The sequence below is a fragment of the Triturus cristatus genome, chromosome 5_2, assembly GCF_964204655.1.
Source record: "Triturus cristatus chromosome 5_2, aTriCri1.1, whole genome shotgun sequence".
Lineage (NCBI taxonomy): Eukaryota > Metazoa > Chordata > Amphibia > Caudata > Salamandridae > Triturus > Triturus cristatus.
Genome location: NC_140588.1, coordinates 48,054,874 through 48,079,776, shown reverse-complemented (window position 1 = coordinate 48,079,776; position 24,903 = coordinate 48,054,874). Strand labels below are relative to the sequence as shown.

The 24,903-nt window shown below is 43.1% G+C and overlaps 1 protein-coding gene across 10 annotated transcripts in view; it reads right to left on the bottom strand.

Annotated features, from left to right (window-relative positions):
• The window catches only part of FHOD3 (formin homology 2 domain containing 3), a 1,229,746-nt gene that overhangs the window by 104,598 nt on the left and 1,100,245 nt on the right, over nt 1–24,903 (bottom strand). For all 10 annotated transcript variants that reach the window (XM_085606822.1, XM_085606824.1, XM_085606823.1 and 7 more), the window contains one exon: nt 18,664–18,846. In XM_085606822.1, coding sequence (XP_085462948.1) covers nt 18,664–18,846 — 183 coding nt within the window. The remainder of the gene's footprint in view (nt 1–18,663; nt 18,847–24,903) is intronic.

Genomic DNA, 24,903 nt, shown 5'->3' with positions numbered 1-24,903 from the left:
GGCATTCAGCGTGTGGAGAATGAAAGCAAGTTGTGACACCTTTTATTTTGTATCCCAACTGACATAGCATTTATCATACATAGTTATACGACTGCCTTTATAAATATTATGCCAGGAATTGACTCATTTACAGACCAGCAGCAAACAAGAAAGGTTGATAGAATGGAGATTCAAATGCTGCACTGTGTAAATATTGTTTACAGTAGGAATGATGTATGTTAGGTATAGGTTTCTGCTGCAATGGTCATAGAAAATGTCTTCATATATTTGAATTATGCTATTTTTGCAATATATGTATTTGTAGGGTTATTGAGTTCCATGTGGTAAAAAAAAAGCTGGAACAGTGCATAGAACTGATAGTCATTTGAGACGTAGCTGCCCCCTATCTATCTGATATCCCAGTGGTGGGGTAGGGGATATGAGGTATGGCTCCTGCATGGTGGTTAGGTAGTACAAGAGGAGCTGGCCCACGCGTATTATGTTGGGGAAGAAATAATCTTGTGAGAATTCTTGAAGAGGTGGGGGATGCGTGTCAAGTGGTGAACAAAATGGCCACCTCTGCTCTGGCAGCTTGTGGAGCTTTTAGGTGAATATGCACTTAAAATTAACTTGACATGTTATTTTTGGTTTACAGTTGCTGTTGTGAGGGAATTTAGAAGTTAATTATGCTTTTCGGCTATTTTCTGTTTGGATAGTGCATCTTATTGACATTTCATGGGGGAATCAGCACACTGGCCTCAATTTTGTTTTTGTAGCAATGCGCTCCCTATTCTATCATGGAATTCTGCAGGACTTTCTTCATGAATACAACTATTGCTCAATGTTTGACTATTGCTGGTTCACTCATACTTGGATATGCTTCAAATGACTTTTGAAACAACCACCGTTTTAAAATGAAATTCTGATCTAGTCATCAGTTTTTAGGTCTCGCCTGACCCAGCGCATGCGCTGGTCTGGCGAGACTTATTGAGAGGGCTCCAAAAAGTGCTACCAGGCCAGCCTAGAGCTACAGTGCATGTGCGCGGGCGCGCGCGCCTCGTTTTACCGCGATTACTTTCACTTTCGGCCGCTTTGATGTTTGATCGCGATCGGATCGCGATCACTTTCACTTTCGCGGCCCCACGGCCGCTTTGCATAGCCAATAGGTCTCGCTTTTGGGACCTTATAAGTATTTAGTTACGCAACTGTTACATGGCTAAACACTTATAAGGTTCCAAAGGCGAGACCTATTGGCTATGCCAATGCTTGTTCATTTTGCCAACTTTATTATACTAGCAGCAGCAGATCCATGGGTTTATATACCTATCTGCCCTTTCTTTTTTATTTTGCTGAATGTGGTCTACTTCAAGTTAATTTTGCTACACGCATGCACTTTAACACTGAAGTTCTTCTTACCTCACCTTATATAGGGAGAGATCTTGAGTCCTGTTTAAAGTGTGAACCATACAGGTTAGTTGATAAGGAACAACAGGTTAGTGACATTTAAGACACTTTTTCAATAATTGAGAAGATGGAAACGTAAATACTTTTGCTACAAAAGCATATGGATGATTTAGAAAACAGGGAGAGGTGTGATAATTTGTATCTCTATGGTGTGCCAGAGGAAGTTGAGGGTGAGCGTATCTCAGCTTTCGTAGGGTATATCACCTCAGAGCTGATTTATATTCCTTCTCATTCTCTTAACATAAAGAGAGTACGTCACCTCCCTGGGCTGATTTCGGCCCTGGGACCCCATCCCCTAGGGCCCGGCCATGTCTCCTGCATGCCCCCAGAGCACCCAGTGTGCAATGGGACCGCAAAGGGAGCCTCAAGGCCCCCGCGGTTCCAGCGTGCTCCACACCTCATGGGGGAGCCGGCATTCCTCCCACATGCAGGGAGCTGCTTTATTTAAATAGCAGCTCCCTGCTTGCGGGGTAATTGTTTTCATCTGCTTCCCTGCACACATATTTGTGTGCAGGCAAACAGATGAAAACTCCGCTTTCTGCAAGCCGGAGCTTTTTGACAGCTCTGTCTTGCAGTTGATGGGAGCTGTCAGCTCCAACCAAGCAAAAGCTACCTCCCGAGGGTGGGTACCTCAGGGGGCACAGCAGGAGCCGGCCCTGTGGGATGGCACTCCCCAGGGCCATCCAGGGCTCCACAAGGGGGTTGAGCAGTCCCCTTCATCGTAGTAGTTAGCCCTGGGGAGGTGGGGCGCAGCCTTTCTTAGTTTGAATGAATTACCCCGGGAGGTGAGGGTCCAGGGGCTGCGAGAGGGCCACACAAGCCCCCCCACATTCGTTTTATATTTAGCCCCGAGGTGGTGGAGCCCCCCCGGGGCTGTGGGGGATCTGGATGGACCCCCTCTGCATTCGTTTTATGTCTAGCCTCAGGGAGGTGGCGGTCACAGGGCCTGCAGTGGAGGCCACATCGCCCCCCGGATTAATTTTATGTTTAGCCCTGGGCAAGTGGTGGTCCCCGGGGCTGCGGGGGATTCCGTACAGGTCCCCCCACATTCATTTTATGTTTAGCCCCGGGTTGTGGCAGTACCTGGGTCTGTGGCAGAGGCTGTATGGGCCCCGCCACATTCATTTTTAGTTTAGCCCCAGGGAGGTAGTAGTTCCTGGGTCTGGGAGAGAAGTCATACAAGTCCCCACCCACATTAATTTTATGCTTAGCCTCAGGGATGTGGCGGTTCCTGGGGCACGGGCAAACCCAGTGGGACTGCCCACATTCTCAATATTAAGTGCCCTTGGGAGGTAATGGTCCCCGGGCCTTGGAGGGCCACGTGGGCCCACACATTTATTTGAGATTTGCCCTGGGGAGGTGGTGGGTACGCCCCACACACATTAAAACTAGTGCCCTGGGGAGGTGGTGATCCCGGCAGCTTTCATAAGCTGTAGGAGGGGGACCTTTGTGCCCCCCTCCGGTATATATTTCCTCATGCCCCTGGGACCTAATCCACCATCGGGGCTAAATATTAGAGAAGCGCGGGAGTCCGCACAACTTTTTTGGGGGGGCGGGAGCCGCGGATCAAGCACGGTTTGTGCCATAAAAAAACCTGTTTTGGCATTGAGGGGTTCCCAGCGGGACCCCACCACCACATCTAGGGAGTGAGGGTATTCCCACCATGCCCCTTTTATTTTTTATATTTTTTGTGGGATTTAGATGAATCGGAGTTCAAAGATAGCTACCAACGCTTCCTGGTTAAAGTGTTAGCAGCCAATCAGATTTCAGCATAGGGACTGTCGGATCCTCGTCCTTATATATCCAAGTTTGATTTTCCCTTAATATTTCCCAAAAAACTGAATAGATTTACGTCAATTTACAAAAGTCACTTTCTGGACCAACAGCTACCTTTCTGCCAAATTTGGTGTAATTCGGTTTAGCGGTTCAGGCTGTAGTCATGTCTAAAATCTCTATGGGAATTATCATGGGGAAAATCGTTTTGGGACCCCCCATTTTCTTGCCACCGCTTGACAGATCACCCCAAAACTTTCCAGATAGCAGCTGAAGTGAGCTTTGTATTAGTTTTGAATATTTTGCAAGGATTTGTCAAGCGACACCAAAGTTATTACAAAACAAAAAACATTCTTCCTATGGAAACTAGGTCCTAACTATAACCACCTACTGGCGACTGCCAGTAGGTAATTTGTGGGTGTGATATATATATATAGAAAACATAGTGGCAGTATTTCCACAGGAAAAGCTTTTTTTGACCTGCCTATAACTTTGACACCGGTTAACTAATCTTCACGAAATTTTTCAAAAAAAGTGTCAAGTTAGGTTTTGTTGTGCATGGAAAGTTTTGGGGTGATCCGTCAAGAAAGGACAGAGAACAAAGGGTGTAAAAAAAGTGTTTCCCGTGTTAATTCTTATAGGACCTTTGAACATGACTACTACCCGAACCGCTGAATGGAATTACACCATGCCCCGGGTACCGCCACCTCCCGCCAGAAAATGTTTATAAAGTAATGCGGGAGATCCCAACAGCCGTCCCACAGCCCCTGGGGCCACCACCTTGCAGTGGCAAATTATAGTAAAATAATGCAGGGGGCCTGCACTGTCCCGGGGACCGCCACCTCCCTGGGGCTGAACATATAAAATTAATGCAGGGGCAGCAGCCCCCGTGTCCTGGGGATGCCCAACTCCCTGGAGCTAAACATATCGAATGAATGCGGGCCCACATGGCTCCCCCTGCAGCCCCGAGGAACGCCACCTCACCTGTGTTGAAATAAATTAATGTAGGGAGTCTGTCACTGACACCCAGGCCAGAGGACCACCGCCTCCCCGTGGCTAAGTAATACGATGGATGGGGGCGTGCGGCCCCCTTGTGGAGCTATTTTTAGCTGTGGCGATCGCCACGCCCCAGGGCCAGCTCCTACTACCTCCAGAGGTGCCCACCCTCAGGAGTTAACTCTTTGCTTTTGATTGGTGGGAGCTAACAGCTTCCACCAAGCAAAAGCAAACATAACACCGCAAGTGCAGGGAGAAAAACATAACTTCGCTTTCTGCAAGCCGGAGCTGTAAAACAGCTACAGCTTGCAGAAAGCGGAGTTTTAATCTGTGTTCCTGCACTCAAGTAACCGTGAAGGGAAACAAATAAAAACATTGCTCTGACAGACAGGGAAGCTGCCTTTCAGCAGCGCCCGGTCTGCAAGAGCAATGCCCGCTCCCGCAGGAGGCTGGGAGCCGACTGGGACTGTGGGGGCCTTGAGGCTCCCCCAGTGGTCCGAATTGCACACTGGGTCCCCCAGGGAGCAACCAGGTGACATGGCCTGGACCGAGGTCCGCCGGGGCTGAAATCTGCCTCGGGAGGGTGGGCCACGCGAGTCACCAACCCATAGTATAATGGCTGGCACCCAGGGGTGGGGTCCCAGGGGATGCAATAGGGTCAGGGAGGTGGGCCACATGGCACCCCTCCCATAAACAAATATAAACATAGGCGCAGATGAGGCAAGATAAAGCCAGCAACGATCAGAAATGAGCAGAAAGAGACAAATAAAGGTAAGAATCAAGCAGGAAGAGGCAAAAAAGATGTCAGAAATGAGCAGACAGAGGCAAAATAAAGGTCAGAAAGAGGCAAAATATAGATCAGAAAGAGGAGATCAGAAAAGTGCAGAAAGAGGCAAAATAGAGATCAGAAAAGAGAAGAAAGTGGCCGAATAGAGGTCAGAAACGACCAGAAAGATGCAAAATAAAGGTGAGCAATGAGCAGAAAGAAGCAGAATTGAGCTGAGAAACAACCAGAAAGAGGCAACATAAAAATCAGAAACAAGCAGTAAGAAGCAAAATGAAGGTCAGAAACGATCAGAAAGAGGCAAAATAACGTCCAGAAGCAAGCAGAAAGAGACAAAATAGAGATCAGAAGTGAGCAGAAACAAGCAAAATAAAGGTCAGCAACGAGCAGAAAGAGGTCAAATAAAGGTCAGCAACGAGCAGAAAAAGGCAAAGTAAAGGTCAGAAGTGGGCAGAAAACTAGCAGACCTAACTCAGGCACTCACACACCAACTCACAGAACAACTCAGACACTCTCACAGTTGTCACATACCTATTCACTCATGAACCCACTCACAGTGAGCTCCAACATGTACACCCACTCACAGTCAGACACTCATACACACACTTACAGAATCACTCATACTCTCTCACCCACTCACAGATCGACTGAGGGACTCAGGCACTGACTCACAGACCCTCTAAGAGAATCACACACCCACTCACAGACCCACTCAGACACTCATATACCCACTTACAGCCCCACTCATACTCTATCACACCCACTTACAAGCCTACTCAACCCTTCAACAAATCTCCAGACCTACATTGTGTACCCCAGGGAACCTCCACTTTTATTGTACATGAAGAATTGGGTATGACTTACCTGTCACATTTGTTGGTTCAAAGTTTAGTTGAACAATGGGTTTGCCTTAAATAAAGATATTCTAAGGGACTGTATGGCTTTTGACCACGCCCATCACATCCCTTGGTTTAAATACAGCCGGGAAGGTTTTAGGACTCTAGGAAGGGCTGATTTCTTTAGCAACCAGAATTCAATCAAAAGGAAGGACTTAGTTTGGGCCAAGGAGTATTTTTTTAGTCAGCGGGTGGTGGACGGGGAAGAGGATGAGCTAATGAAGCCCAGTGTACGTAAATATATTATCTTGAAAACCTCACAATCTATGGAACCGTACCTCCTATGGCTTCCTAACTCATACAACCGTTTTTTATTGACAAGGTTCCGTTTTGACGTATTCCATCTCCTCCTCGTTCACCCACGAGGGAGTAGTAAAGGCAAGACCCTGCTGCCATGTGGTTGTGATGGCAAGTCCCCTCAGGATAGGATTAATTTTTTTATGTTTTGCAGTAATTATGCGGTGCAGAGAAAGACCTATTTAATTTCAATTTTAAAAAAAAGCTAATTGTATTCAAGTGCGTCCTGCTTTTACCTTTTTAGCTATGCTTTCAGGGTCCACGTTATGGCATGTGATTAGCTTTTTAAAGGCCGCAGTTAGGCTTAGATCTAGCTGTGACTAACTTCCATGAGTAGAGTAGGCTTGAATGTGTGACCATTTTGCTGTTTTATAACATGTTATATATTTATTTTTATGTTTAGTTTTAGCATGTGGTTTATATAATAATGAATGGTAATTGACGATTGATATTAAGGCATGGGAGTTTCCTGTATTGTTGTATCCCTGACTTTTATCTTTTTTTATTACAAAAGCCGAATAAAGTTATATTGATTTATTTATTTTTTCACATTGGTAGATGATGGAAAGTTTTGTGGTGATTGATCAAGGGGGTGCAAAGAGAAAAGAGGTTCCCAAAACATATTTTTCCATCAATGCATTTTCCATAGACTTATATATTGCACACAGCGCAAAAATGGCTGAATGGATTTGCATGAAATTTGTCAAGTTTTTAGATTCTGGTGTGCAGATAATCCTTTTTGGTATTACAGGTAAGTAAGGTGAGTATGTTTAATATTATAAGGCATTTAAACTTAGCCATATCTGTGATCGCAAAACTAGTGCTCTACATGGCGATGACAAGTCAGTGTGTGATTGGCTAAGGACTGCCTTTACAAAAGTAAAATTAAAGTATACCTGTCCCACTTACGGCAATACACTAAAGTATACAAAAAAAGAGAAGGATGGAATGCTTGAATTAATCTCAGGACTGGACGGGTATGCCCAGACATGGGTCCTGTGCAAACTGTGCCACTGAAACCGAAGCTGTACTTGGCTGATGAGCCCATAACTAGGGTAAACCCAGTCCTGGGTTGCTTGTGTTCTGGTTCAGAGATGGCTTGGCAACTTGGGCTGGACTGTTCCTATTGGAGCAGGGTCAAGACTGATTTACATATAGCTGGCTACATGGCATGGTGTGCAAAATAACAATGAATTCTGAGTGATTATCAGGGGCAGAGATGAATTCAAGTTCCATCCATCACTGTTTTGTATATTTATTGTGTCACCATAAGTAGGACCGGTATGCCCAGATGTGGAACCTATGCACACTGTGTCACTGGAACCATGCTGTACCTGACTGATGAGCCTATAACGAGGGCAAAAACGGTTCTGGGTTGCTTGTGTTTTGGTTCAGGGAGGACCTGGCTTGGCAGTTCGGGCTGGAATGTTCTTATTGGAGAAGGTTCTAGACTGATTTGCATATTGCTGGGACCAAACTGAGATGGCATGGTGTGAAAAATACCGATGGATTAGGATGTGGCCTTGAGTGATTACCAGTGGCTGACATTAATTCAAACATTTCAGCCATCACTATTTTGTACATTACAAACGTTAAAGTCAGCCATGTTGTTTTAAGGCCACTTTCCCTGTGATCTGCGTTGGAGGCTTAGATAAGGCATTAGGTTTCAGAATTGTTTCCTTCCCATTCCCACTTCATTAAAGTGGTACCAAGTAGGGACAAATGAATATAGTTTCTATATATATATTTTTTAATTCACAGAGTACCGTTGTACTACCTAGGAAGTGTACTAAAGTGTATTTATACACGTTTAATTTATATTAAAAAAGTGTACGGAGTACTGTTGAAATACCAAGAAATGACAGCTCTACTTAATTTTTTTTTACAAATGTACTTTTGTTAAAAAAACATAGTACTTCCTAGGCGCAGTACTTTATAAACTTTAAAAAAAAATATAGAGGGAATTTTTATTAAATTTCCCGAACCTATTAAAACTTTAATAAAATGGTCATATAGGGAACAACAATAAAACCTACCACTTACATACATTTTAGCCCCTAACCCAGAACATAGCTAAGCATAGTAAAAAACAAATATGCCTGTCTTTTCATTTTGTAAAGGCAGTCATTGGCCAACTACAGACTGCCTTGCCATAAGTATGTACCGCAGTATACAGCAAAATTACTGCAGTATACCGTGGTACACCATATCACAAAGGGACACATTTATCATTATAGTGCATTACCCTTGCTTCAACGCATGGTGTTGCAAAGACAATGCAATAATTAAGTCAGAGTTACCAAGTAACTCAAGGTCACCATTCATCTCTCTATGTTGCTTGGTAAATCTGGAGAAATGCAAGGCAACACAAGTCGCTATCTTGCGTTACTCGGCACACCATACTCGACATTGCTGAAATTTTTTATGTACATCTATTCAGCCATTTTCGCACTACTTCTCTTTATACTAGACTCTATGACACGACACAGACCTCCACTCCACTGTACAACACTCCACTCCACTATACTCCACTTTACAACACTATACTCCACTGTACGACAAACCACTTCACTTCACTGTATGCACAACACTCCACTCTATGACAAGTCACTCCACTCTAAGACACACCACTCCACTCCACTCTACAACAGTCCACTACGCTTTAAGCCACTCCACAACACTGTATGCCACAACACTCTGCCCTATGAAACTTTATGCCACAATACTCTCCGATACGGCACTAAACGACACAACACTGTTCGGCACTGCACCGCATGCCACTTCAGTCTATGGCGCTGCAGTCTACTCTGTTGTACAACAAAGTACTCCCATTTATGACACTTCATAGCACTCTAAAACACTCTTTGTCAATCCACTGTACAACACAATATTGCATTCTATTTTACTGTACAACATACCAGTGCAGTCTATACCACTGTACGAAACTCTCTGACACAATTTACCCAACTCCCTCTATACCACTCCACCCCAATTTACTCCACTGTTCTTTATGACACACTACTCCACATTACTCCACTCAGAGCCACTCTCTGCCACTCAACTGTACACAACTCTATGCCTGCCGACCTGACCACAATGTATGTCACTCCACTCTACAATACTGTATTCCTCTCTATGCCACTCCACGACAGTTTCCTGCACTCAACGACACACTACACCACTACACTGTATGACACTCCACTTAACTCTAAGACACTTTACTAAATTGTGGCACTTTACTACATTGTATGCTATGCCACTCCACTATACTCCACGACATGCACTCTACTACATGACATGGCACTCCACTCTATAAACCTTTAATGCACTCTACGCTAGTTGTACTTTCTATACAAACCAAACTTAAACTACACAGACATTAGAACTATAAAAGTTACAGTTATACCTTATATGGGATAGGGATATAATATGAAAGTAGTGCAAGGAGAAGGAACAAGTTGTAGTTGTGTGGATAGTGAGTTGAAACTTTTTAATTTAATACAGTAGAATGTAGGAGCATAGAGTGTACTAGGGTGTCGTATGGTGGCATAGAGTGTAGCAACTATTTGTTGAATGGCCTAAGGCTGATGAACTCCATGAAGTGATAAGCCACCCAGTTCGGTAAGATGGAGCAAAGGGATAGCTAGATCAAACATGATTTGTCATTCCAAGAATTATGACTGCTTGAGCAAGCAGGCCAATCAAAGGATGAGTTAATTGGGACCAGCCCCTAGTTTCTAATAACATTGGAATACCAAATCTCCTATTTTTACTTTTCAAACAATCTCTTCAAGAACATAAAAACCACAGCAACCTTTTACAACGTGCCTCACATACAAATACAGGAAGCTCAGTATAAGTAAAACCTAAAATATCTTTGAAATGCTCACTGGTAAACTGATTGAATGCTTTCGGCGAACCTTGCAAAGCAGTGGGGCTCATGGTGTAGCAACGTATCTACAATGCAGTGTGATTTGTTCAAGGCTATTTTTACTCACTTTTAACTGCCAAGGACTGGGCAGCTAAAGTTGATGAACTGGAAAAATGTGTGTTTCCTTCAGCCCTCTTTCTGTTTGTTATCACTACTCAACAGCACAAATTACAGGGAGATTCTATAAAAACAAATTAGGGGTTTCAGTCTTTTCTTTTAGTTTATTGTACTTTCATGATTCCATGATTATCTTGTGACAGTCCAAAATTCAATATTGACAATAAATGTATGGGTTGCTGTAGCGGGAGCTCTCTGTGTGGCCACTGGCACCAAGACTGTAAAGTCTAATATCCCAATAGCTTTTGCTGGAGGAGAGGAGGGAGGTCCTAAATATTCCATCAGGCTACACCGCTTCACAGGATGCGCTGCTGTAGTGGGAGCCCTTTGTGTAGCCACTGACACGAGGACTGCAAAACCCACAATCCCAAAGGCTTTTGCTCGAGGAGAGGAGGGAGGCTCTATATTTTCCATCACGCTATCCCGCTGCAAGGGACATGCTCTGTAGCGCGAGCTTATGTGTGACCACTCACACCAGGAGAAGCCTACAGTTCAAAGGGCTTTTGTAGGAGGAGAGGAGACTTTATATTCCATTGCGCTACCCTGATGTGCGAGATGTGTGCAGGTGCACACCCGGGCTGCGCCCGGGCAAAGACCAGGCCAAGAAGGGCCCTTTTGAGCCCGTACAAGGCCATCTGCAGCTATCTCTCTGAAAAGTAGCTCCTGATAGCAGTTGTTCTCATGAAAATCCTCTACTCTATCATGGGCAAAAGGAAAATAATGCTTAGACCTTCTGGTAAAGACACTTTTTCTTCCAGTTCAATTGCTAATTACCTCTCTGGAGCAATGGGCTTAATAAAGAATGAAATAGTTAAAGAAGAGGAAAGGCGTGTGGTAACCTAGTAGGCAGTGAAAGAGGCTTTGCTGAACCCCTCAGGGTGTAATTGCAGCAGACTTTGCCTGACTTAGTGCTAAAGTTCCCAATGGGTAACTCGTGTTTTGAATTCCTTACTAAGTGCCATCAGCACTTCTCAACCTATATGGAAAGCTTGCCTCCTTATAAAAAAAAAGAGACTGCAAACGAGAGCTACACGTTCTAAAACATACCTCCATGACCCTGAAAAGGGGCAGCTACAGAATTAGGGATAAGCAGGAAATATCGAGCCAAAAAGAAATCAAGGGGACTGACTTTGATGTATTTGTTAATTGTCTATCTGATTAATTTGACTCGTTGGAGCACTTTGTGAAATCGACCTTAAACCTCATGAGGAGCAAACTTGAGGATTTTGAGATATTGTTAAATAAGGCATTGTACCTGACTAAGACTTTACTAACTGACCCCATTGGGCTTGATTGTGTCGCTAAAACTCAGGAAACTCTGATCCAGAGAGGCAAATCTAAGGCTCAACTTTTAAGAAAAAGCCACCATGACAATGAGGCACTCAAACATTTTTGTATTACAGGGAATACATAAATACAAACAGGAGAAGGTAAATTCAATCACCTATGTATTCGAACACAATGAAATAGCCTGCAGAGGGATTCAACAAATCTTGTATTAACTCAGACCTAACCACTTATTTAGGACCCCAGGATGTGCTTCACCTTCCCCTAAAGCTAATCCCTTATATAATCCCCAATATGATTCTAAAAAGTGTTCCTTCACCCAATTCATCTAGACCGGAAATAATGTCGGACTTAAAAAATAAATTGATTTATTGGGTGTCTACCCAGCCACTATATAATGACATTTTGATGGTGAGGAGAGTACAGTGGGTAGGTAAAGCTAAGAAATCCTCAGCTGGAGATTGTTTTGTTATTAATTTCCATTCTCCCCGCTTCGTTAACCAATTGTTGTCAATGTTGTTTGCCTCACAATGGCACAATAATTCATCGTTAGGAAAAACTGAAGCTGTACCCCAGGGTTTTTTTTATAAGCCTGAATGTTTTGTGGAGAAACAAGAGAATTTACTATCTAAGAAAAAGCCAAACCACCTGATGATAATTAAGGGTGTGAGTACATCTAACAGATTTTACACCTTGAAATCCCTAGGATATACAGACTGACTCTCACCAACTGTATCAAGAGGTCATATAGACAAAAAGAGGGATTAATAAACAATAGTAGACACCGAGACACTAGCAATTTACAGTACAGACTGGCACACTAATATACTGATTCCAATACAATACTTAAGGATTTTATAATAATTTCATGGAATGTAGTAGGAATTGCAGGGGAAACTTCTATGATAGATTGGCAGACACATATCGCACCAGCACAGCTAATAGGTTCCAGGAAACCTGGCCTAAGGGACGCGATCATTATCAAGGATTCCACTTCAGTGGTCACTGCAGCTACTTCAACTGCTTCAGAAAGAGAAAAGGAAGGTCTTGTTGTATTGGCTTCAACTTTACTTCCTGTGTTAATTTCTAATTCATTTACAGCTTCTCCTTTTGATCAATTTTGGTGGTAGAAGGCAGTATTGACTAATACTGCATACATTTTTATAATAACTTATTTGATAATACACAAGCTGAGTTAGTCATAGCCTTGGGAAAAGACCTAGGCATTTTTATACATTCTGAGACAAAGGACACTTTTGTAATTTTGGTAGGGGACTATCATATCGATGCATGTCCCTACCTGGCCAAAGAAGTAAGTGGGGTAGCTGATGGAGAGGGCGATGGACAAATTAATTTCTTGCACAACTCCTATGTCAAAAATTTGAATACCATGTTGGCTAAATTCAATTTGAATTTTATAGAAGAAAGTTGTAATCACATGCCAACTCCTCATCCAACATTTATTGGGAGATGGGCTTGGTCAAAATTGATCAAATATAACCTCTTGTAACCTTTTAATAAACATTTTTGTTACATCCAAAACAACACTGTGAGTGACCACAGTCGTTGATCTTAACAAAACAAGTTTTCGTACACCAACAGCCCCCTATTAGGAGAGCCCTTAACATGGAACCAAAAGGGATTAGAGTGAGATAGTTGGGAGCAGAACCTGATGAGTTCACTGCCTCTATTATTAGTACATTTAAGCAGGATATCATGCAGTACCTACACCACACCACAGCCTATGCTACTATAGAACAAGCACATATAAACATTTCAGAAGTAATTTATTACCTTTTAGTAAAACCAGGCTTTGAAGCAAAACAGACTGTTAAGGGATGGTTTGACAAGGCTTGCACAACTTCCCATAAGAATATGAAAATTGCCCTTCATACAAAACTTAGGGTTCGAGTAAAAATACTTAATTTAAGGGCAAAATATAGATAATTCGTAGTCCTTAGGAAAAAACAACTTCAGAAAGAAGCCTGGGCCAACCACTTGGAAGCAGCCAAAACTAATGACAGATTTTTGTTTTGGAAAATCATAAATACCCCTTTCTAAGGAGATAAAGGGTTTCCCATATTAGACTCTTTGATCTCACCCCAAGATTCGATTAATCATTTTACATTGCTATTTAATCCTCCAAAAGTAGGAATCTACTTACCTAGTAACGGTCTGACATATTAATAATAATAATAATAATACTTTATTCGGTATAAAAAATACCATAAAAGTGCAGATCAAATACATCATAATATAAAAACAAAACAATCAACAGCTTAACATGATACATATTCGATCCTTCCATGAGTGGGAACCCCTTATCACATGAAATTCATTATAAAGACCAATGAGAGGCTAACATCACGGGCCACAAAGTTACATATAAAAAACATCAAAATTAAGAGAGGAACATAATAGTTTGACAGCTTAGAAGTGACATATATTCACTCCCATCACAATAAAAAAAAAAAAAAACCTTTCCCCTCTTCAAATTCATTCATTTTTTTTTTCTTTTTTTTGTGCCTTTTAGAAACTGGCATTACGAGCCACATTTGTTCATCTGGTACCTCCTTTCTAAGGAGATAAAGGGTTTCCCATATTAGACTCTTTGATCACACCCCAAGATTCGATTAATCATTTTACATTGCTATTTAATCCTCCAAAAGTAGGAATCCACTTACCTAGTAACGGTCTGACATATTTAGAAACTAGGGTTATCATAACATTGAAAGAATTTATTTCAACTTTAGATAAAAGCTGTCAAGAAAAGGCTGCAGGTCCCTATGGTGGTCTGGTGGATGTTTATAAAAAAAAACATTAACCTCTGAGCCCCTTTTCATACAATTGTCCTTAATCCAGCAGGAGCAGGCTGCTTCCTGCCTCAATGGTCCGAGACAGTTAGTATTCAAGTCTTTAATATGGGGAAAAAAGGCCATCATGTTATAGCCCAATATCCCTCTTGGATTCTTCAGCCAAGTTGATGGGCTGGGTCATTTTAGAGAAGATGGAAACTTTAGCAGAAGAACATGCTATCTATACAAAACCCCAGTTTGGGTTTACAAAGGGCTTGGACATAGCCAAACAAGCATTTAACCTTAACTTGTTATTAGGAAAATATACGAGGGTGAAAGCTGGATGCCTTCATCTGTGCTTTATGGACTTGAGTAGTGGCTTTGAATTGGTTAATCATGATAAGTTGTGGCACACTGTGTAAACAGAAGAAGCTCAAAGGAGTTAGTTATCTTGTTAACTAGGATGTACACAAATTTGCCTGCAAGGGATCAATATAGCCCCAGAGGAGAATGTGCATAAGGCAAGAATGTGTACTAGTGCCCACACTTTTTTCCTGCTACATTAATGAGATGGATGCAGAACCTCAGACACTCACCTCTGACTGCCCAAGAGTAGGTTCACGAAAGGTACCTATTCTGCTATATGTAGACAATGCTGTTCTGCTGTCACAAATAGTGAATAGTTTACAGCATCTAATTAACGCTTCTACTGCATACATGGAGAGGAAAGATTTAAAGGTTAACCTGAAGAAATATTTCACCATGATCTGTGGAAAGGGAAGATTTATGACATGATCACATCATATAAAAGGTGTACACATAATGAGAATATCAACATTCTCATACTTGGGTATTCTGTTCTCTGATAAATGTACATGGAGAAAGCATGGAGGACACATTACTACAAACCTAGTAAGATCAACTGAGGGGATTTTTAGATTTGACACGAAAATGGGATATATATAGAGGAGACATATTGCCCATATATAATAGCAAGTGTATCGGTGGGGAATTACATGGGGCAGGTCTATGTGGTCATGGTTCTAATTTGATTTCCCAAAGGCAAGAGAACAAGTTTCTTAGACGTCTGCGTGGTCTTCCAAAACCGACCTTTGTAGCTGCTACTCATAATGAGGCATTTCTAATATAAAGAATATGTTATATATCAAGCCAACTCTTCTTTGGCGTGCAATATTGTCTGGTCCAGAAACTTCTTTTACTTTAGATATTTTAAAAGATTATCTTGGTTTGGATCATGCCTTTAAGATTCACTGGCTACACAACATTAAAGTTATTTTAAATAATTTGGGTGATTAAGATCCTTTACGATTGCCGACGGCGATACCTCATTATTCAAAAAGAGGTCTTAAGGCACTGTTCATGAGTACTAGAAAGCAGGGGGAGCAAGCGATGAGTCCCGTAAAGTAATGCCCTAAGTTCCTTCTTCTATCGAATATTTGGACAGCATCCAATCATATCTGTTTAACGTACCGAATTTGTACCACAGATACATTCTTACTAAATTTTGCTTTGGTTTAGTTCATCATATGGTGCCATTCCCAAAGATGAGGTAACGGAATAAGGACAGACTTCCAGGGCCTTGTGATGGGACATCTATACAACCTGCTGTGCACTTTGTATTATTTTGTAAATATTATATTCATCCAAGGCGGCATTTTAAAAAACCTTTATTTTTTAACAATATCACAATATAAACCAGCACTCACATACTTGATTAATTTAGGCGATGCAATAGTTTGTAGTGAGCTAGTAAATTATGTCTTACAGGCAGTGCATAGAAGGAAATGTTTAATTCATTTTGAAAATATGATTTTGAAACACAGGATGTCTTTTATTGAATGTTTTAGGCTGTATTAAGGCAGCATTTTAATATTTTTTTTTTAATACTGTATGCTATTTGTTTTATTGCTTGCTCTTTTATGGTTTTATTCATTTCATAAACTAAATAAAGATGTTCTTAGCTTGGCTAGACAATAAATGTAGTTTTATAATTATGGGATATACGTAAAGGATAGCAGATACGGGTACTGTAGAAACTAAGTCAACTGCAGTCGTGACATCCCTACAAACCCGTCCAAAATGAAGACTAACAGATCATTAAAAGGATCACACATTTCAAGGTGTGGACAGAACTGAATGTTTTTGCGAGAATGATAGTAATATTTTTGGGAGTAATTCAGTAATGTGTACTGCACCTGTTGCAACCGGCTACCAGTCGCTTGATATAGAAAAAGACCAAGAATGAATAAAGAATGTTCAGGTAGTAAATTACAAATTCAGACATTAGGGAAAATTGTTTGCATTAATGTGTTAGCTTTAAAGGATTTTTTTTTGTTGCATTGTTTCTTTCAATAAATGGAGAAACGGCTCACATGTCAACAATTAAGGAGACTGCCTGATCGAATAAGGTTAAATCATACTGCTCCTTTTTACCCTCTCCAGTCCTTAATCTGGTTATACGATGGCATTCTGTCATGCGGTTAGTAAAATACATGCTCAACCTCCACCTGCTGCCTGCATGCCTGGCAGATTGGGTGAGACAGGCCCTGGAATGTCACCTGGCTCAAGTTGGGGGCTAAGAACTTCTGTGGAAAATTACAATCTCTAGGATAATCCTCCTGTATTTGCCCCCCTCCCCCCAGGAAAATTATTTATTGTGTGGAGAAACCTCTTCCCCCCATGCCTTCATCAATTTCTGGGGGTGATTGATTCCTCTATTTTTTACCATGGAAACACACTTGCACTAGCATTTGTAGCTTAACATTTATAACTGATGTCCTGAAGCAATACTCAAGACTATGCACCTGACCAAACAATAGCCCAGGAGTCTTGCTCTTTGAAAGAAAACTGTGACACCCCTTGGCAGTGCCAGCATCTTTCCCCATTTAAATTCACAGATGCATAGTGAAACATTCAAACTGAAACTTACTGCAATGAATGGGTGAAGAATGCAATGGAACGACCCAAGGAGCCAGAGCTAAAATGATCATTCTCTTTAAAAACACGTCTTTACATCTGTAAATGATTCCCTGCTTCCTCCTTAACAAGATATTGTGCAGCAAAAACAACTGGATTTCTGATAATATGAATCTTACCAAAGTACCCATGCAGCACAACAGGGGTTGGCACCCATTTCAAATGTTCCCTGGCCACTTTAGCATTACAAAAAAAATTGCAGAAATGTCTGTGGCGCCACATTAATATCCATTGCACCAGCACAGTGTTCCATCGGTTTTGTGGGGGTATGGTCCCATGCAAACGAGGAATGCCTTTTCCCACGTGCCTGTGCAAAATTCCCAACACTGTTGCACTAGGGAAGAAGGCTATGTGTGATTGTGTTTGAGCGAAGTCTGATGCGTTACCCAACAAGGGAGTATCATCCCCACTATGCACTCCGTGATAACGATTAATTTGCAACCTTATAAGGATGACTATAAGTGTTCTTTAAAATGGTAATCAATAGATGTCATCAATGTAATCAATTCTTGTTTTCATTTATTGGCATTGAAATGATCAATTTCATAGTGTTAAGCCATCACACTATAACATACATGTTCTTAAATGCTCAGTGATTGTGTTTGAGCGCCACCCACAACAGGGTGCACATAGTGGTACTTATACACAGCCAGTTGGGAGGGGTCATGAATGGTCATCAGCGAACCCAAGGAGCTCGCATGGTGAGGTGCAGGGAACACTGCAGCCTTATCCCTCTGGCCGCCATTTAAAGAAAGGCTGGGGTGCCCCTATAGAGGTTCTGACAGGACACTAGGAGCTACATTGCCAATATCTTCCTGTCATTGTCTCTGCAGAAGCACCCTCACCCAGCCTGGGGATGGTTCTGAATGCCTCCACAATGGTGGCACCGACATTCATAAAGCCATTCAAGTCATAGGGACACCTACACTGAAGAACTGGTAATGTGTAAACCTACACTGAACCACAGAGCAGAGCTGCCCATGCATTAGTGCAGCGGTTGCATTGATTTTCTGAGACAGTTCTGTTTTCTTGCTGGTTAGACGCAAGGCCACAGACAGGTGGACCCAATTAGAGTGCGCACTGGTGCAAACTGGGGCTGTGCGTCAATCATTGGGCCTGGTGGGAATACAGTTATTTACATTTTTATATCTGGCTATTTGATAGAAAAATCTGAGAAATGTTCTTTTCCAGAGCAAAGTATGGAGGCAATCCAACCCACAAGCTCCACATATCCCTTGACAAGCACAAAATAAAGCGTTGCCAGAGGAGGACAATCTTCTCTTCATAGTTGACAGTTTATCTAGAGATGAAATTAATTCATTGAAGATCCAACTGAGCACACAGTACCTTTTCCACAAGTTCATAGTCCATCCTGAAAGCCCAGAGCTGCAGCCGGGCAGAAAGTTCACTGATAGAGGACAGGGTGAGAAGGAACTGCTCTGCGCTGCCCAGCGGGATGTCTGGGTTAGCCAGCTGGGCCTCCTGGATCTTTTGCTTCTCTTCTTCTGTTGGGATCATGGTCAGAATTTTCTAGGATTGTTAAGTGAGAAATAAACATATTGTTAGGTTTGTTCAGCCAAACTCATTTCACAGTCCCTATGGCGCTAATTGGAAGCGGACATCAAAACCATAAATATGGAAACTATTTCAACAAATCCAGATACAAAATGAAACATGTACAAAAGGGCAAAATCATAATCATTCTCTGCAGGAAACAAAGACAGGGTGAGCACTTTCAATTAACCAAACATAAACAGATCACAAAAGAAATGTACTGTCAAAATATTCAACACAGTAGTACATTTTGAATAAAAGCACAAACACCCCAGTGGAGCTGAAAAACAGCTGCAATGCAGTTAAGCTCATGGTCAGGGCATCACATGGGGAGGCTGGTGTGAACCCATTGGTGCCATTCTGCCAGTACAGTTAGCCTTTAGAAGACACTCTGCCGCAGAGCTGTCACGTGTCTTTGTATCCAGTGTCCACCTATCTAGAGTGCAGCAAATCGAGCAGTTTGGTCATTGGTATCAAAACACATTTGAGATAAGCATTATTATACCTGGGTTGGTATGCCATCTGGGGTGGGCTTCCTACTGGCAGACTCAAGGAAGCCTGGCTTCCATTTTCCATGCTGTCATGGTCCACTTGACATTTTGGAGCCCTTCACAATTGTTCACTTCACAAACAAGTGCTATACAATGGGTTTCCATATTTCCTATGCACCATGACAATTCAGCAATCCTGGAATGGCATCTTTTTCCCATGCTCCGTGAGTATTCCAGACAAGCCTTCAAAACTCACTGTCAGCCATCAGATTGAGCCACGTGTTCTAATGTCAAGGCATGCTATGAATGAGTCCATAATTTTTCTCACCAAACTATTGTTACTAAAACACTTTCAATAAATGTAACAGGGATCCCTGAACTGCTTTTGGGTTAATCACTTATTTCCCCCAAGCTTTTATGTTCAGAGCACTAGATACAATAATAAAGAATGATGTATGCAAAAGTCTTTTGAATTAATTTTCTGTATATGAGGCAGATTTTTCTGTCCAGGTATTTCTAATGTGTTCAACAGCTCTGTTTATAACGCACAATGACATTTCAATTCATAGTTGCAATGCGGCTGCTCCCGAGAGTCGAAGTAAAGCAGGGAATGGGGGGGGGGGGGAGTTGGGGGGGGGAGGGAATAAAAAAATTTAAAAAACGTACCTGCCCGCCGGCCGCCACCTCTCTTCCGTCCTCTTCCTGGCGCTTCTGTTGGAGCAGGAAGCAGGATAGGCTCCCCTAAGCCAATCACAACTCTGCAATCCAGCGCTGTCACCCATGCTCGCCTGAGCCAATGACAACACTGCAATGCAGCGTTGTGATTAGTCTGAGCACCATGGTTCGGCGCTCAGACGGAGACTGGGAGCATGGGCATGTTCTCCACCTATTCTGTAATGCAGCCTTAGTGGAGAACATGCAAAGTGCGCATGAATATTTGGCCGGCCCCAGAGGGCAGCCAAACATTCATGCGCACTTAGGAGGGTGTCACCACGCCTCCCCCCTGCACAACTTAGCCCCACCTGACAAAACTGCCCCAGCACAGAAAAATAAAATGCTAATAGCAACGCGTTATTATAATTTTATTTTTCATTGTTAGCCATGCTTTCAGGCAGTGGGGTGACGCTCCTCTACCTTAGCGGCGGAGCCACCTCTGGTTTTGCTGTAAATGTAGGAGAGTTAAGTGCTGCCAGAACAGCATTAGCTTACCTGGCTGATTACTTAATCATTTTTTATTAAAAATGATTGCATCACTGGGAAATTTCAACACCGATTTTGAGCCAGCATCATACCTTTAATATCTAAAGTATAACAATCATTGACAGAACCAATTGGTCTCCCTTTGAGACCAATTGGTGTTGCTAATGCCTCCTGCCGATGCTATAAAGCATTTTGTGGTGATGCTGCACAGCATCGTCAAGAGAAAAAATAGGCCGATGATGCAGATGCTACTGGAGGCTGCTTCATTTTGTAGCCACATGCATGCATACATGATGACATATGTGAGCGCATGTGCTATCGCGCAAGCACAAAATGGACAAATACATTAAAAATATTGAATTAAATTAAAGCAGTGCAATAAGATTTTTTTTTGAGGCAATGGGACTCAATATGTGAGATTTATTGGCTCTCCCAATGCTTGTTTGTAAATGTAATAGAAGTATTTTAAAAAAGGAGAGCTTCAGATGCTGCTCTAGTTCATTCCATACTGTTGCAAAACAATGTTACCTCTAAGATTAGCACTCGTGTATATTGAAGTGATACTATTTGCAATGCAACATCAGTTTTCGATTTTGGTAAATCCCAAATATCATGTATTGCGTCTTCTTACTTATGCATTATATATATTTTCAGTCACTGTCAATACTTAATAACACGTAGCAATTGACTACAGCCAGACAGCAATTAACCAGCCACCCCGGCGACAACCAGCCAGCCAACCATTAGCTATCTAGCCAGCCATTAGCCAACCAGCCAGACACTAGTAGCCAGCCAGCCTTAATTTACTAATATCCAATATGAGAGAAGTCATGAGGACCCTTAGACCGGAGGCAGGGCAGTCTGTTCACAGCCAAACATATCAGCTTCCTACAATGACATATTTCATAGTTGCAGAATGCCATGCCATTCAGCAAACTTCGAACTCGCTGTGACTCTGCAACCAGTACTTACGTTTGGCAGAGAAACTGTCATTCCAGAGAACAAAAGAGCAATTGGACCGTCTTCTCTGCATACAGAGGTTGTTGTCATTGGCTCGCTCACAAGCTGCCATATGAGACGCTGACTACTAATGCGTATGTTGTCGCGTGCCACAAAGAAGACAAAGGAAACCTTGACTGGGTAGAACTAAGTCGCAAGAGAAAAGAAAAAATAACACATACATTTCAAATTCTATCAAATGTATGTGTTCATAAACTTCCTACAAGAAGATCTGAAAAGCATATTTGGGGCTGAAATTCCTTTTCTTCCAGAGCTCCTTGTGGCCACTTTATTTAAGCTAAGGTGGGAGAGAATTTAGATTTTTTAAAGTTCAGATCACAGGTTTTCTGCCAGGATTTTTTTCAAGGCAGGATTTCCTGATGGGAGGACAGAGTTCTGACATGAATGCACTGAATCAGCCCACACCAGTCTACCCAAGTCAATTGAAAACTTCTCACAAAAAGTCAATATGTGCTGGCCGTTGAAGCACTGCTTATGTCTTAGATGTAGGTCTATTCATAAATGACAAAAAGTGGCAAAAATCCCAGAACAACACTATCTCTCAAACACCTCAAATGAAACCCAGACATACAATATACTTCGGAAAGAATAACCCCTGAACACCTTGTCATCTTCCCTAGTCGACTGACCTAAAGCTCAGCAATACAATGATAAACCCAGACACCAACATCACAGATACTTTCTATGGTCAGACCACTGTCTTCTGATAATGTTCCCTCAAAAGGTCCTTGCCATAGTAGCCATTATACTTACTCACCATAATTACAGTAATGGCCTCCAGCCTATCTCCTAATCCGACTCAGAGTACAAACACTACAACCAGGACCATGGTATGTTTTAATGCCATACCCATTAAGTCCGACCCTCCGAGCTTGCCAAAGGGTTTTTTCCCATCACAGAATTGCCATCATGAAAAATAAGAATATCACATAATAGTGTCCATTAATTAAGGTAAGAATCCTGATAGACCACATTATACAAACGTGCACCAAATCAACACATTTTTAATTGTGTGAATCTCATCGACTCACATTTTTACAAAACCCAGCTGGGAAAAACGTAATTATAAGCAACTAAACTAAGCAATTTACTTCCAGGCATACCTACAAATCCATTCATTACTGGCTTTTAGAAATTTACTAATAACCTGATCCCCCCCCACCTTTCCTTGCGACAAAAAATTAACAGAATTATTAGAAAGACAACACAAACACCACAAATTATTGCCTCAAAAACAGACCGCACATCAGACCACGCACCAACATCAGACATCTTGTACAAGGCCACCAAATTCCACACACTTGTTCTGATCTCAGTGCTCAGTCCTGCAGATCCAGTGACGTAGCTCTGATTACAATTCCAGAATTCCAATATAAAACCCCTCTACTGGCACACGTCCTCTGCCACTCGAACAAGCAAAATACACAAACCACTCACGCCTGTTAGTTAACATTGGGAAAACTGTTATTCTCCTACTAACAAAAGCATAATGGAAAGTACTCAAGTTTCCATCCACAACTATTTCCACACTACTGTTTCATCCTCTGTCCTTTACCCAGCACACACCTGATACCCTACCTTTCGACCTGTCATGAGACAGAGTCTGTGTTGTTGTCCATAAAATCCGTGCAATGGGGGCTTGGGGGGCAGCCGAGCACAGCGAGGTCTGCCCCCCGGGCAGATTGAGAAGAGGGGGAAGGGGAGTGGCCGGCGAGCAGCCATTTTGTATATTTTGGGCTACATTGGGAATAGCCCAATTGTAGCCCAATATTTGGAATTATAGCCCAAGGTGTATATATGTGATTTTCGCGCCTCCCTAGCCGCCATTTTAGGTTTGGTGACCTGGTGGCTGGGAGCGCTTCACAGTTTAGTTTTTGTCCCCTCCCACCCTCCCCATTTTTAGGTATTTGGGGGGGCGTTTTTTTATGGCCTTTCTATCTTGTCTTTTGGGTTTTTTGTTGGCGGCATTTGTTGGAACAGGTACATAGGGTTTGCTATATATTGTATGTGTCGCTTGGATCAGGTGCAGGCGGGGTGGTTGACAGTTGGCCGGGATTGGCTGTAGTTTTTTGTTATATGTTGGTAGTTTGTGAGCAGGAGCAGGGAAAGGGTAACCAGGTAGGATAAGTTTAGATTAGAGGTTGGTTAGTTACAGTAGCACAAAGGCAGGTAGGGATTAGGGTCAGGGGAGTTTAGGATTTGGAAATGCTACATTTTCTAGGAGTGGGTAAGAGTATGGTTATGAAATGTTATGTTGTATTTCGTGGGGTGGGGGGGTTCTGATGTGTGGATCGTAGGGGTGGGGGGAGGAACAAGGGATCAGAAATTCTTGTATAGTGAGGTTCTTAGTTTTGGAAGGCAGTTGCCAAGGGTTGAAAGTTGTGATATGCACCTGTTTCAACAAAGCAGCCTTTTTCACACACAGAAAGTGGTCTCGTGTCGGCTTGCTGCCCCCCCCTTTTATTTCCCAATTTTCTCCCGGTGGGCCGCTTCGCGCCCGGCGCGGGCCTGCATCGACAGCCGCGATCGGCAGAGGACTGGGGGCGGTGCTCGAGCCCCCAGCCAGGACAGTTTGAAGTTGTGGTACCGCGGAGGGGGCTGCCACTCCCGTTTGCTCCGAGCTGGGACCCTGTTGACGGCCCGCCCTGCTGCTGTGGGGCGGCCCCCAGCTTCCGCGCGGCCTGGTGAGCAGGCTGGCGAGCAAGAGAACTACTGCACGGAGATAGACAGAGGGCCCTGAGAGCGCCTATAGTGGCCCAGAGGATCCCGGACGAGCCGGCCTGCATTGTTGGGCGGGTGCAGGAGCCCCCAAGCACCATGGCGGGCGCAGCCTGCTGGGCCTTCAACTGACACCGGTGAGTGCGTGGCACATGGGGCGAACTGCCACGCTGCCCCTGCACAGCACGCACCCCCGGGACGATATTGCAGGGCCCCCCTAGGCCTGCTCTCAGGCTTGCGACTGGGCCCAGCATACTGGAGCTGCTGACGGAGGGAGAGGGTACCAGCCAGGGCTTGCAGGGATCTCGCGTAGCAATACTGTGCCGGTGAGGGCGAACGGCCGCACTACCACCGCAGAACTCACACCCCCATGGGAAAAGGCAGCGGGGCTCACCTGGGGCCTGCTTTCGGAATTGTGACTGGGCCCAACGCGATAGAGTCGCCGACAGAGAGAGAGGGCGCCTGAGAGAGCCTGCGGGGATATTGTGCAGCCATTCTGTGTCGGTGAGGCCCCCGCCTGTCCAAGCCTCGTCGGAACCTGTCAGCAGAGTGCTGTCTCCACAGGGAGCCCCCACAGTTGAGGCACGCCATCGAGGCAATAGCG